Source organism: Lachancea thermotolerans (genome assembly GCF_000142805.1).
Source record: "Lachancea thermotolerans CBS 6340 chromosome D complete sequence".
Classification (NCBI taxonomy): Eukaryota; Fungi; Ascomycota; class Saccharomycetes; order Saccharomycetales; family Saccharomycetaceae; genus Lachancea; species Lachancea thermotolerans.
This window is the reverse complement of record NC_013080.1, coordinates 1,202,304-1,215,188: the sequence shown is the minus strand read 5'-3', so window position 1 is coordinate 1,215,188 and position 12,885 is coordinate 1,202,304. Positions and strand designations below refer to the sequence as shown.

General features: G+C 48.2%; 5 protein-coding genes across 5 annotated transcripts; 2 read left to right on the top strand and 3 right to left on the bottom strand.

Moving 5' to 3' along the window:
• Positions 1–60: 60 nt before the first annotated feature.
• On the bottom strand, positions 61–2,052 carry BRE1 (E3 ubiquitin-protein ligase BRE1; the record flags this gene model as incomplete). The annotated part of the gene is made up of 1 exon (XM_002553307.1): positions 61–2,052. One exon carries the CDS (start codon positions 2,050–2,052, stop codon positions 61–63), a length of 1,992 nt encoding a protein of 663 aa, XP_002553353.1.
• Positions 2,053–2,571: 519 nt separating this feature from the next.
• AHK1 (Ahk1p) lies at positions 2,572–5,706 on the top strand (the record flags this gene model as incomplete). The annotated part of the gene is made up of 1 exon (XM_002553306.1): positions 2,572–5,706. One exon carries the CDS (start codon positions 2,572–2,574, stop codon positions 5,704–5,706), a length of 3,135 nt encoding a protein of 1,044 aa, XP_002553352.1.
• Positions 5,707–5,894: 188 nt separating this feature from the next.
• SEI1 (seipin) lies at positions 5,895–6,728 on the bottom strand (the record flags this gene model as incomplete). The annotated part of the gene is made up of 1 exon (XM_002553305.1): positions 5,895–6,728. One exon carries the CDS (start codon positions 6,726–6,728, stop codon positions 5,895–5,897), a length of 834 nt encoding a protein of 277 aa, XP_002553351.1.
• Positions 6,729–6,993: 265 nt separating this feature from the next.
• On the bottom strand, positions 6,994–9,084 carry SFP1 (zinc-coordinating transcription factor SFP1; the record flags this gene model as incomplete). Its single annotated transcript, XM_002553304.1, has 1 exon — positions 6,994–9,084. One exon carries the CDS (start codon positions 9,082–9,084, stop codon positions 6,994–6,996), a length of 2,091 nt encoding a protein of 696 aa, XP_002553350.1.
• Positions 9,085–10,829: 1,745 nt separating this feature from the next.
• On the top strand, positions 10,830–12,833 carry DUS3 (tRNA dihydrouridine synthase DUS3; the record flags this gene model as incomplete). Its single annotated transcript, XM_002553303.1, has 1 exon — positions 10,830–12,833. The coding sequence occupies one exon, from the start codon at positions 10,830–10,832 to the stop codon at positions 12,831–12,833; it is 2,004 nt and encodes a 667-aa protein (XP_002553349.1).
• Positions 12,834–12,885: the final 52 nt, after the last annotated feature.

The window sequence follows — 12,885 nt, the reverse complement described above, 5'->3', positions numbered from 1 at the left end:
CCTTGATATTAATATTTTCAACTTTTGTTAATATTACATGATGGTGATGTATATTCACTCCTATAAATGTACCACCAGAAGGTCAGCAGAGCCGAAAGGTTTGTTGCATGTGGGACACTTGCGCATTCTAGCAGCTAACCGCTCTTTACAACACTCTTCACAGAAAACGTGACCACAATTCTTTATAGCTGTGTTTTTCCAGTTTTTGGAGCATAGGGAACAATAGACGATAGTTCTAAAGTTGTCAAGCTCCTCAGCTATTATGCTGTTGTCCCCGCCATTGGAGATGAGAGATTTATGCAACTTTTTGGCCTTGTTTTCGGCCTGCGAAAGCTGAAGTTTCAAAGCGCTGTTTTGAGACTGCAAAGAGTGAATGTTAGATTCTAGACGAGTATCTTGCTCGATGTGTTTGGCCCTTTCGCCCTGCAGGGACTCTACGACCTTTTTAGTTTTTCCCAGCTCCGAAGTGAGATCCATGATTTTAAGCGAGACTGCTTTACTTGATTCCATTAGTCGTTTTTCATTGGATTGGGAGAGGTGGATTTGTTTGTTAAGACTTTCGACTTTGCTCTGCAGAGTGCGTTCAATCTCTTTTAACTGATTTATCAGCTCATTGGATTTGTGCAAGTTCTTGGACAAGTTCTTGTTCTCTATTAAAATCGAGTCCTTTGATCTCATTGCCGTGAAGTATTTCTGGTCTGCTTTTGTCTTTTCGACTGTTAGCTTCGAGACGATTGACTCTTGGCTTATATGGTCAGAGTACTTCTTGTGTGCAAGCTGCGTCAATTCCTTAAAAGCTCGCTCCAAATCCTGGAGCTCTTTCATCACAGCATCGTTAGTTGTTTCCACGGGCTTGTTCTCCATTTTTTCAATGCGCTCTTTTTGTAGGTCCAGCACCTTTTGCAAGTCTGCTAACAGCTCGGATTTTGGTTTTTGACTTTCAAGAATGGCGATTCGACTTGTTAGCTCATCCCTAGTTGCTCTTATTCTAACCAAGTCCTTTTCTAGCATCGCATTATGCTTTTTTAAAGCATCCTGTGCTGTCTGGAATTCCAGTGATAGCTTATTTGTAAAAATCTCTTTGTCTTGAACCATTTGCTGAAATTTCGATAAGTATAGGTCATTAGCTTGTGCCAACTCAGCGTTCTCTTTGGTGACGAGGTCAAGTTTATGTAACAGCGTTTCTCTGTCGTTCTGAATACTGCGGCTTGTTTGTTCACATGCGCTGCTGTTAGATGCAAGCTCTGTCCGCAATTTCGCAATCTCAGTTTCCGAGCTGGCTTTCCAGCTCTCCAGATCTTTTAGGGTTTGCTTCAAGGATTCTATCTGATTGTTGAGATCCTGTATCTGCAATTCATGTTCCATTTTTGACACAGCTTCCTCCTTCTCGTCACCAGTCATTGCATTTGCCACTTCGCTTTGGTTAGCTGGTGAGATCTCGGCTACCTCTTTAGCGGAACTTTCTCCAGGAGATTCTTGCAGCTTGAACACCCTCCGCACTGTGTCACTATCCTCCCTATCATACCTGCGTATCAGGTCTTGATAATGCTCTCTTATTGCGGATATCTCCTTCTTTAACTGCCTGTTGTGCGCAGAGAGCTCGGCTTTTGTGGCCTCAAGTTGATGGAGCTGTTTGTTCCAGGTGACTTCTTCGGAGTCTTGTCGCGGCGAAGCCGCGTCATGAGATATGTGTTTCTCCACAAGTGCCGTGAAGTCTGCTGCCAGTCCAGGGACTTCTTTATTGCCCCCTTCAAGAATAGCACCGCACAGCTTCTGCGCTTCCAGATCTTCCTTGCTCAAAGTGAGCACTTTGCCAGCGAGCGCCGTAATCATTGCATAAAGGCTGGCGTACTGCTCTCTAAGCTCGGCACTTTGTAGTTCACCAGTTTCTAACTGCTTTTCCAAGCTCTTCTCCCGACATCTGTGTTTGTTGATCGCCCTAAACAGAGCTTCCTTCTGGAACGCTATCACATCTTTCCGCGTTAGTGGTTCTGAAGGGTCAGTCAAACCCCAATCCAGTTTGGCTTTTTTGGGTGTTGGCTCCTCAGACATGTTCCACCGAGCTCCTGGGCCGTTAGATGACCTTATTCGCCTCAATAATTGCCACTTTTTGGTCCATCTTCAACTCTTTTGATCATTATTCGTCTTTAAAATTTTTCTACAGGATATTTCATAGTTCCCAAAGATCACCCTCACGTTAGACATGACATCAACACCTTGGCATAACGGGTAAGGGTAGGCCCTAAACAGATGATAAGAACGCCTTTTGAATCACTATTCCTAATGCCCTTCGACCACAACGACTACACCTCCGTTTCAAGGTCAAGCACCTGTTCTTTGCGGCTTGATTGACTGTTCGAAGCGGTTTGTCAGCGTTGTACGATTGTGTAGCGAAAATTAAATATGGAAATTGCCCAGTGAAGCGCTTGGATGAACTGTCAGGACTTGAAACGAGATAAGAACCAGGAAACAAATAACGAAGAAAAGGCTCAAGGGTGATAGCGAATCATTGAAACGTGTTGCTGATAATTATCAGATTGTAGAAGAAACCCGAGCCGTAAAAAACTCGCGATGGAGGGGCCCAAAACGGAGGCTCGGCTATTACACTCGCTGAACAAATTCATAGCTCTAATCAGTCATGTAGACTCGAGTGGGCAGACCAAAGCGGTACCGAATAGCAAGTTAGTGGCAAACTTTCTGAGGCTTAATCTGCTTTCTGGCTTGCGGGCAGCTCAACAAGCCTCGAGCATCGTGGAGAACCGGGAAACCAAAGAAAGAGATCTTTTGGTTCAATGGTGGATCACACTCCTTAACTTCCTGAATAGCAAGGTTGACAATCCGGACGAGCATCCTAGCTCCCCGCTTCTTAGCATTGAGCTCCTGTCTGTCTCGTTGGAATGCGTTAGCAGAATCCTGACCCTGCTCATCGTTACTTCCCGAGAAGATGCGGAGCACAAACGCGACCTGGAAGTTTACTCATACCACACACTTCTAACTGTGCACTATGTGACTAACATGCTTATTACAAATACTAAGAAGCGCAAGCAGCTTTCAGGGAACGCGTCTTTGCACCCTTCTCAGCTCAAAGCCAAAATTACTTACTACAGTGATTACAACGCTCTTCTTAACGCGTTTATGGGGAAGTTGATGGCATACGCGTTCTTCTTTCTGGACCCTTGCTTCAATTATGACTATTTCATCCTGGCATTCTTGGAACCCTGCATAGTTCCGGCACCGCACTCCTTTGCTGCTATGCCGTGGAAAACAAAAGACTTCCATGTTGTTCAAAAGCGTCCAAACGAACAGTCCTCAGTTTCACGTTCTGACCAGAATGGCAGGATTTTTCAGGTGATGATTTCTTATTTGAGAAATGACATGGTTTTCATGGCTTTCTATTGGCATTACTGGTACATTGCTTTGAAACTGCTCTCTACAGTTGGTGTCAACGAAATAAGCGCTGAATATATCCCTGGTTGCTCTTTCTTGAGCTGGTACCTTGGGAAATGCATTGATAACGATCTTCAGTCATTTACGCGCTACGTCAAGTCGCAAGAAAGCGATATCACTCAGCATAACAAAATTCACGCCAACCACTCGCCTGTAACAAGTGAACAAATAAACAACTTTGTGTTTGTCAATTTCAAAACAATAAAACTCTGGGAATGCATTAGAACTTTAATAGGATGCGTTCATCCGGCACTTTCGACGCTCTTGGGCAGTCTTGTATCTTTCCATGATAATATCCAATTCAGGAAGATTTCGAAGATTCCTTCTCATGATTTCCTTTTGGGAAATTTAGCATATAATCGGATTCTCCAGTTCATTATATTTCAGTTTGATACCATCCCGCAATACCTCAACTGCCTAGACTGGCACAAGTGGTGTCACGGCATTATGCGAATGCTCAAAACCCTGAATGCCAACTGCCAAAGCGTTGCACTGCTGGCACTTTTTAATATTTGGAGGTTCATCCCCTCTGAAAATGCATTGAAAAGTGATATGTCGTACCTTCTTTCTGTTACGTTGTGGAATCACTTAGCATTGGAGACACATTACGATGTCGTTCGTATCCTCTTCTTCAAAATCATTGTCTTTCACTTGTTAGACAGTGAGGTGGACGAAGATGGGGGCATAAAGTGTTGCATTCTAAGGAACTTGCAGGACGCATACGTACGAGCAACGAAACTCTCAGCCTTAGTCTCCCACGAACCACTTCTGGACCACTCAAAAGATTCCCTTCTTTTTCATATGAACAAAAAGTTGATCTTGTCCAGTATAGAGTTCATAGACGAAGAAACCTTAATGAACGATATTGACGAAGCAAAAACATCTGATAGGAGGAAGGCAATACTTATCCCCTCTGTAATATCTGTGGCAAGTGTTCGCCCCATGGTTGTGCTAGGCCGGGGGAAATATCCATTCGACGTTCAGGATGAAATGGTGCTTAAGGCTGCAAAAAAAGCGGCAACTAGAAGGAGAGAAGCAATCAATGCCAATCCAACTCCTAAAGATAGTGCGATCAGCAGAGACAATAGAAGCACCAGTTTCAGCAGTAGAGGCACGGATGACTCAATCGTTGACGAGGAAGATCAAAGCAACCCAATATCGAATGCGCTAGGATCTTTTTTCTCAAAATTCGGCTCTTCAAGTTCTAAGTCCGCCCAAAAACCTAAATCTTCGTCCTCCAATAAGTTATCAAAAGTCTACATCCAAGGCAGACAGAGGAAGAACTCTTCCCAATCTGCCAACTCGGAACGAAAAAATGACAGCGACTCAGCTGAAATGATATCAATGTATTCATCATTATCTGCTGCATCTTCTGTGTCGGCCAACAAAAGCGGCTCGTCGCTCGAGCTCCGCACCCAGCCGTCAAACTCTTCAATGAATATTGGTTTTTATCGATCTCACCCGGGTAAAGAAGATCAAGGAAAGAGTCTTCCGCCTCAACCGCTAAAGAGAAAAAAGCTTTTGGCACCGCCGGAGCAGAAATTCTCTGGTGAAATTAATGGGAGGAGAAGTGTTCAGTGGATGTTTCGTTTAATTACTGCACCGATGTCAGGCTCTTCCTCTTCTGCTCTCTCAAAAGTTCAAGAGGCAAATGATCGCTGGGGATGCATCACGGCTCGCACTTATGATAAGCCCTTGCCTGCTCCTGTGGACTCGAGTAATACACTTGAATGTGGTTTAGACTTATGCAGTTTGAATACAAGCTTCAGCGAGTTTGACCTGTCGGAGAGTGAAATTCCAAATACATTACAAAGCTCCTCAAAAAACCACTCGGAGAGCCCTGTCCAAAATCTTCCCTATCCGGACTTTTTGAGTCTCGGGGCTAGTACAATTGATAGTATTGAGGGCAGCGACAGCATTGGACGTCTCCCGGTCTCTCAGTGGGGTTTAGATATTCAAACTAGTCTCGCTAGCATATTGACGGAGCCCGATGAAGGCAGCCAATTGGAGTCGCACGCAAATATATCAAACAGCGGAGCTAATATGCCAGGTGCTATTATTATGAGGCAGAGGACTGAACTTTGTAAGCTGGTCAAACTGATAGACGTGTTCAACTGCACAATAAAGGAACGCTGCAACTTTGCAGATATGTTTCACGAAGATAATGCACAAATTTTGATGGACTCGGAAATTGGGACTTTTAGAAGTCCTCAATTTGGCAGCAAGAGTACTGTCAACGCACATATTGACTTTATGTAACATTGTATAGGTTTTGTGGTGTCCTAACTTTATGTACTTATAGATATTTTTATAGTTATCACCGCATAGGCCGTACGCTAATTGATTATGCTCGATCTGCGGCCAACAGGAAGGAGTGTGGAAGTCAAATAGATTGCGAAGTTACTGTCTCAAAAAATAAAACATAGCGATTTGATTTTTTGCCCACATCATCTGTCCTTTCTTTCCTTAACGCGTCCTGCGCGTAGGAAGGTGAGCCCAAAAGCCAAAAAGAAGAACGAAGTTATGATTACATCAAAAACTACCGTTCCCACAGCGTAAGTTAACTTTTTCCATCTTATCATGAGGTTTCTCAAACTGTTTTCAAAATTCATTGACAACTTAAGTTCTGAACTATTGGGGTCTATGATCAGGTTGGCGTTACCAGCGCACCTTAAAGATACTTCTAAGCACTTCACGTCATGTTCAACAAAAAACGGATTTTCCAGGCTATAGGAGTTTACTAGCTCGTCTTGAATTTGCTTGGCAAACGTAGTAGTCAAACGCCGGGTCCCGCTCACAGAGTGGACATCTCTTGTATTCGCACAGCTGAGCAGCAAAGTCTTGCGAAATACAACAGCGGCATTTGACTTGCCTGACTTCAATACTGATATTGAGACTTCTGCATCTCGTATATTCCAGTCGGTCACTTTGTTTAGGCAGAATATGTTTAAGTTCACATCCATGTTATATGGTATGTCAGATCTTAGTGGCACGCTTTGAGCGAAGCCATTGGGCGATACAAATGGAAGTTTGGCATCCTCCGTTGAGTAACGCTTTAAGTCAAACTGAAATGTTGTTTTACCAGTCCATCCTCCCATTTCCCGCTTGCTTTCCGAAAAGGATACAGTTCGTGTGGTATCGGGAGGAATCATGCGTGAATAAAAGTCTCTAAAGAGAAACGCTGAAAGAGGGAATATGAACGCAATGTTCACCAACATCAAAACCAGTATGTATGCCCACCATTGCGCCCATTTTAGTGGCAAGGTCAGGTTGATTTGCATGCCCTAAAATAGTGATGAATGTCGCCAAAGTTTCGGTACAATCACTGGGCGGAATAGCGAGTAATGTACACGTATGGATAACGCTTATGTTCAAGTTGGGAGGCACTGGATGTTCAATGGTTGTTTTAATGAAGTTGGGAGATTAGTTCACAAGCTGTTTTCCCACATTTACTTCCAAAAAATATTATTGATCAGAGGTTTCTTTGAGATTGGTATACTTAGAAAATTCAATAATAATACATCCATACGTAAAACTAAACTACCATCAATGCGTAGAATGTCCTCTATGATATTTCAGCCCATTCAAGTTCTTGTATCTTTTACCGCATACCTCACAGCGGTAGGGCTTATCCTTTTCAAATCCCATGCCATCAGGATAAGGCTCATTGCTTTCAGGGTCTATTATGCTGAAAGTGCCGTCCGGATTCTCGTGCAGTTTCTGGTTTTGGTGACCATGCAGTTTGTGGTACTTCAACCCATTTTGATTCTTATAAGTTTTGTCGCAGCCAATGACGGGACATTTAAACGGTTTATGCTCTTCATGGTCCATGACGTAGAGTCTCCTGGCCGGGTCGTCAATGAATCCAGCCTGTTGCTTGCGCTTATTAGCTGCTGTTGCGGGAACGGCAGCGGTGGTAACCTCGTCTTCCTCGTCATCTTCGCTCATACTGCTATCATCAGAGTCCTGCGCGCCACCCAACTTTGTCCGATGGGTTGGCATCTTGGAGGCAGGGTCCACGTCAACTTGCTTCCACGCCTTTGCAACTTCTGCTGTTAAAGATGGAGCAGCTCCCATAATAGCGCTACCATCGTGAAGGTCATCAATTATGTCAGCATCCATGAAATCCAAATCAATGCCGGCAGCCGCCGTATTCACCTGGGAAGGAACACGACTTCTTTGGAGTGAAGAGTTCGACATGCCGGTAACTGGCCTGTGCTGTTGTTGCTGCTGGACTTGAGAGCCTGGCCGCTGTTGCTGTCTTAGCTGTTGCTGTTGGTATTGATGGGCATGCTGCTGCTGCGGTTGCTGATGAAACTGTTGTTGTTGTTGATGTTGAAATTGTTGCTGCTGGAGAGTTGAGGCATCCATACCGTGTTTGGACATCGGCTGCATGTTTAGAGAATAGTTATTAAATGCTGCCTGCATCTTGTTGTTGCTAAATCTTCCATTGCCCAAGCTAGGGTTCATCATATTCCCTGCTTTCCCGCTTTGAGCAGCACCTGTCTGTAAAAACACTTCATTAGTTGAGACAGCATCTACCAGGTTACCGTTAAGATGAAGCTGCTGAACATTGCTAGTGGTGTTTGAAGAGGGGTTGTGCGAAACACCATGTAGCTGTTGCTGCATGGCCTGGTTGAGCATTTGGTTCTGTAGTTGCTGCTGTAGCTGGGTCTGATGCTGCTGTTGCTGTTGTTGTTGTTGCTGTTGCTGCTGCGGCGGCGATTGCTGAAATTGTAAATTATGACGCTGTTCTTGTGAGAAGGAATGCTGTATGTGTGCTTGTGTATGCGGATTAGTCTGATGCGGGATGCCTTGTTGGATGTGCTGTTGCAGTTGGCCACGCTGTTGCTGATGTTGTTGTGGCTGCTGATGCGGTGACTGCTGGCTGTTATGTAGGCGCTGCTGCTGCTGTTGCTGCTGATGGTGATTCTGCGGCAACTGTTGCTGCTGGGTCTGGGTGGGATCGTGCGCCTGATGCTGTAGTTGCTGCTGGTACATGGCAGCCATGCGCTGCTTCTTCAGAAGGTTATTGTTTGCCGTCTGAGCGGAAGATGACATGCCCACAAAGTTGGCGCCAACACCTCCTGGGGCGCCGGTGACGTTGTGGGCCGAGGCTGCAGTTGTCGGTATATTTGCCATCGACGAAGCATGAGTGTTGGTGGTTCCGGGGGATGTTGATATGTGAGCCTCTTCGTAGTGCCTCAATAGGTCGTGGAGGCCTGGCAGCAGCAAGCCGCAGCATGAGTAGTCTTTACAGTACTGTTTCTCCAGGTTAGGTAGGTATGCAGATGCAGCGCCGGGAGGCGAAAAAGAATTAGCGTTGGAGAGATTAACAACGTTGGACGAGCCGGCGTTCTGGGAGGCCGCCGCGGGCCCTGGCCCAGAATTCGAATGCGCGGCAGACATGTGCGCGTGTATCATCACCTCGTCCCGGAGCCACGACCCGATGGTCAGCGAGCCCCATGAGACGCCCCCCATACCTTGAGAGTGCGCTATGGACTCGCGCCTCAGCCGCGCCATGTTAGAGGCGCTAGCCGAGGTGCCAGGCTGCGACGAGGCCGAGGGCTGGTTGTTGATAAGGATGCCGGGAGTGGAACCCGAGCTGGGGGCCGTTGTAGTGGCAGAGGCGTCCATTTGGTCTTTCGCTAAGCGTATGTCTCCGCCTGTCAAAGGATCAACCGGGGAATGCCAAAAACTAGCTAGTAGCGAAGTCTAACGATTGTCCCTGTCGCAGGCGTCTATCCAGCACTCAGGGGCCTTGCTACGGAAAAAGACGACGAGTCGCTGTGGCGATCAAGCGTGAAAGAAACTCTCAAATGACAGGCCAGACGAAGAGGCCAGGAAAGGGAAAAAAAAAAAAAACCGGGTATATGAGATGCGATCCCTCTCTGTAATGCGGGCGAAGATCTCAAAACGGGATAAATAATCCTATTTCGATCTTGTGCAGTAGGAAAAGCTCTCTTTACTGCGTGCGTATCACTTGCTATGTGCTTGTCAGCTGTCCGGAAGGTGCGCAACCAAAGTAACGCTGGTGAAGAAGAGTTTCGCGGCCTGAGCCCGCGCCGTGGTGGGAAAACCTTGTGAGCGAGACCCCACGCACTTTGTACGTCGGTGTTGTAGTCTTAGTACACCAGCATGCTCACAGCACCCATCTGCGTCGCAGGACCACTCGTGACTGCTCTCGATTCTGGCTTCCCAAACCTGCGGAACGCTCACAGTCCTGTACGCACAATGGAGAGAACTACGTTCCCGCAGCTTGCGCGCCGCCTCGTTGCGCGCGACATACCCTGCGATATGCCCTGTGGAAGCCCGAACGGTTCCGCTGGGCGTCTGCAGGGCGCGCGCACGCTGCCAGCGGCGGCCCACGGCGGCTTGCCGTGTCCCAGTAGAAACCCAGAAACTGACCCAGTGGGTCGCGTGGGTCTGGAGCACCCACGCACCCGTTTAGGGACAGAAACTAGCAAAAGAAACGAAAGGGACGCCCGCGCCCTAGGGCTGAAAGGTTACCGGATCTGGAAATAGCATTTCGGACGAGAAAAGTTCGAGCAGCGCTCAAAGCGTCACTCGGAGAAGCGCGTGAGTGGCAGGACTAAGCGAGCCTGAGGCAGGATGGTAACGTGACCTTTAAGCCTGTAAGTATCCGAAAGAGCTTAGGGTAAGCGCGCAACCGCCGTCGAGGGAGCGAGATCGTGTTCTAAGAAGGACAGCACTTAGTCTTGTGTCTAGTCAAGTGCGAGTGGCGGTGAAGAGGCGGATGGGGCCGAGCTGTGCATCATTATTTGGTGCTTTGCGCGATATGAGCCCTTGTTTTCACATTGACGGCCCTGAGCGCAGCACGCGACTTAAGCGCCTTTGGAAGGCCTCGCACCCTGACCGTCATTCCAAGCGCTGCTGACCGAGAAGCGTCTGGAAATACTGCATGGTCCATAGCACGAGCTCAAGTAGAGTGCATTTCCCGCAAGCCAGTTCTCAGTTTGGTGTGTTTTTGTGCGCTAGTGAACTGTGCAAGTCAGAAGGATTGATTTTTTTTTGTCGTTGGCGGCTATTCTGGAAGGGGAGGGAAAAAAGAAGTGTGACCGTTCGTGGTGATGATGTTCCTTCTTCGGTTCTTCAAAGGTGAAGGCGTCTGTTCTTAGTTAGAGGATGCTCTGCGCGCCAGCTGCTGTAGCAGAATGCACATCTGTCGATCAGTATGTGTAACTGAGCGGCTTGGTTTGACGCTGGTTCTATATGCTTTTTATATGAATACTGGTTTCGTCTGGGACGACACATGAGTTTAAAAATTTTCCATTTCGTAACCAAAATGCACAATGGAGCTGCGATGAGATGAACTCCGTCGCTCTGCTCAGAGCTCAATCGCACACAAAGATCCGCATACGATGTCTGAGAAACGGTCGCTAGATACCGATGCGCCGCAGGGATCTGCACCTTCTACTAAAAAACAGGACTCTCGCGGTATCGCTCACATTAAGCCTGAATATATAGTTACTGCAAGTGTTACTGACACCCGCACTTCGGAACCACAGCATGAGGAAGAAGAGCCAGTCTCCGACCGTATATCCACCGGCGCTGCCGGAAAGAAGGGTAAGCAGAAGAAAAGAGGCCAGAACAAGAACAGAAACAACATCCAGGTGAAGGAGCAGCACCAGCTGTGCTCGAAGCTGGTGCTCGGCACCGGGAATGGCCAGGAATGTCCCTTCGGCGACCAGTGCCGCTATGTGCACGACATCGACGAGTACCTCGCTCACAAAAAGCCCGAGACGGAAAGCGCGTATTTCTCGTCGTGTCCTGTGTTCGAGACGCTGGGCCGCTGCCCCATGGGGTTCAAGTGCCGGTTTCTGTCCTCGCACTACGACTCTGCGACCAAGCAACTGCAATCCAAGCCCGAGGCAGAGACCCAGAAGCTCTACGATGCGAATCGCGAGGTTAATCACATAGCCGCCGACAAGAAGCTGGACTTGATCAAGAGGCGCTTCCCCTTCGAGAAGAGCGAGCATGTGCTTGAAATCATAGATGCGATACAGCAGGAATACCGAGATGGCATGAACGAAGCGCAGCAGGCGCATGCCTCCAAGAAGGCGAAAAGCGACGAGTCAGCCGCGCCTGCTGGCGAGAGCTCAGAAGCACCAGTCAAGGAGGGGCCCGTGGCTCCTCAGGTTGCTCAACGCGAGCGCGAGCTGGAGGAGAAGAGACAGCGCCAGAAGGATTTGTTCCTGCAGTACAAGGATACGCGGTTTTTCGCGCAGGAAAAGAAGCCATTGGATCTTCACAACAAGAAAATCGTTTCTCCGCTAACTACTGTGGGGAACCTGCCTTACCGCCGTCTGATGCGCAAGCTTGGCGCAGACGTCACGTACTCGGAGATGGCCCTGGCAGTACCACTGATCCAGGGAACAAACTCTGAGTGGGCGCTCCCCAAGGCCCACGTGAGCGAGACACCAGGGTTCGGTGTTCAGATTGCATGCTCTAAGGCATGGCAAGCCGCGAAAGCCGCCGAGGCCTTGGCCGCAAATGTTCAGGACGTTAGCGAGATCAACTTGAACTCTGGGTGTCCGATCGATCTTCTATACAGGCAGGGCTCCGGAAGTGCGCTTTTGGACAACCCAGCTCGTATGTTCAGATGCTTGAACAGCATGAGCTACGTGTCCGGGGATATTCCAGTTACCGTCAAAATCCGTACAGGAACGAAGGACGGTCATCCCATGGCTGAGGGCTTGGTCCGCAGGCTGGTGAGCGAAACAGATGTGGCCGCAATCACCCTTCATGGGCGTACGAGGCAGCAGAGATACACTAGAAACGCCGACTGGGACTACATCAGCAAAGTGGCCAGCACTTTGAGAGAGGCGGAGCACGAGGTCGAGGAGAAGGACAAGGAAAGGAGGGAGGGCAAGCTGCGCACGCAGTTTGTTGGCAACGGAGATGTCAACAACTTCGAGGACTGGTACAAGCACGTGGAAGACGAGAACATCGACAGTGTGATGGTGGCGCGCGGTGCGTTGGTGAAGCCCTGGATTTTCGAAGAGGTCGAGGCCCAGCAGCACCTGGATAAAAGCAGCGCGGAAAGACTGGACATCCTCAAGGACTACGCGCACTTCGCGATGGACCACTGGGGCACTGACGAGTACGGGATCTCGCAGAGTCGTAGATTCTTCTGCGAATTCATGTCTTTCTTCCACAGATACGTGCCAATGGGCATCTGCGAGCGGTACCCTGTGCTGCTGAACGAGAGGCCGCCCAACTGGAAGGGCAGAGACGAGATGGAGACACTGCTGGGCAGCACGGACGTGAACGACTGGATCAAACTGAGCGAATTGTTTTTTGGCAAGACGGACGAGAACTTCGTGTTCATGCCAAAGCACAAGAGCAACTCGTATGCCAACTGATTAGGGGAAGCTCCCCCTGTATACGTAACGCGATCTAACTTTCTAACTTTTC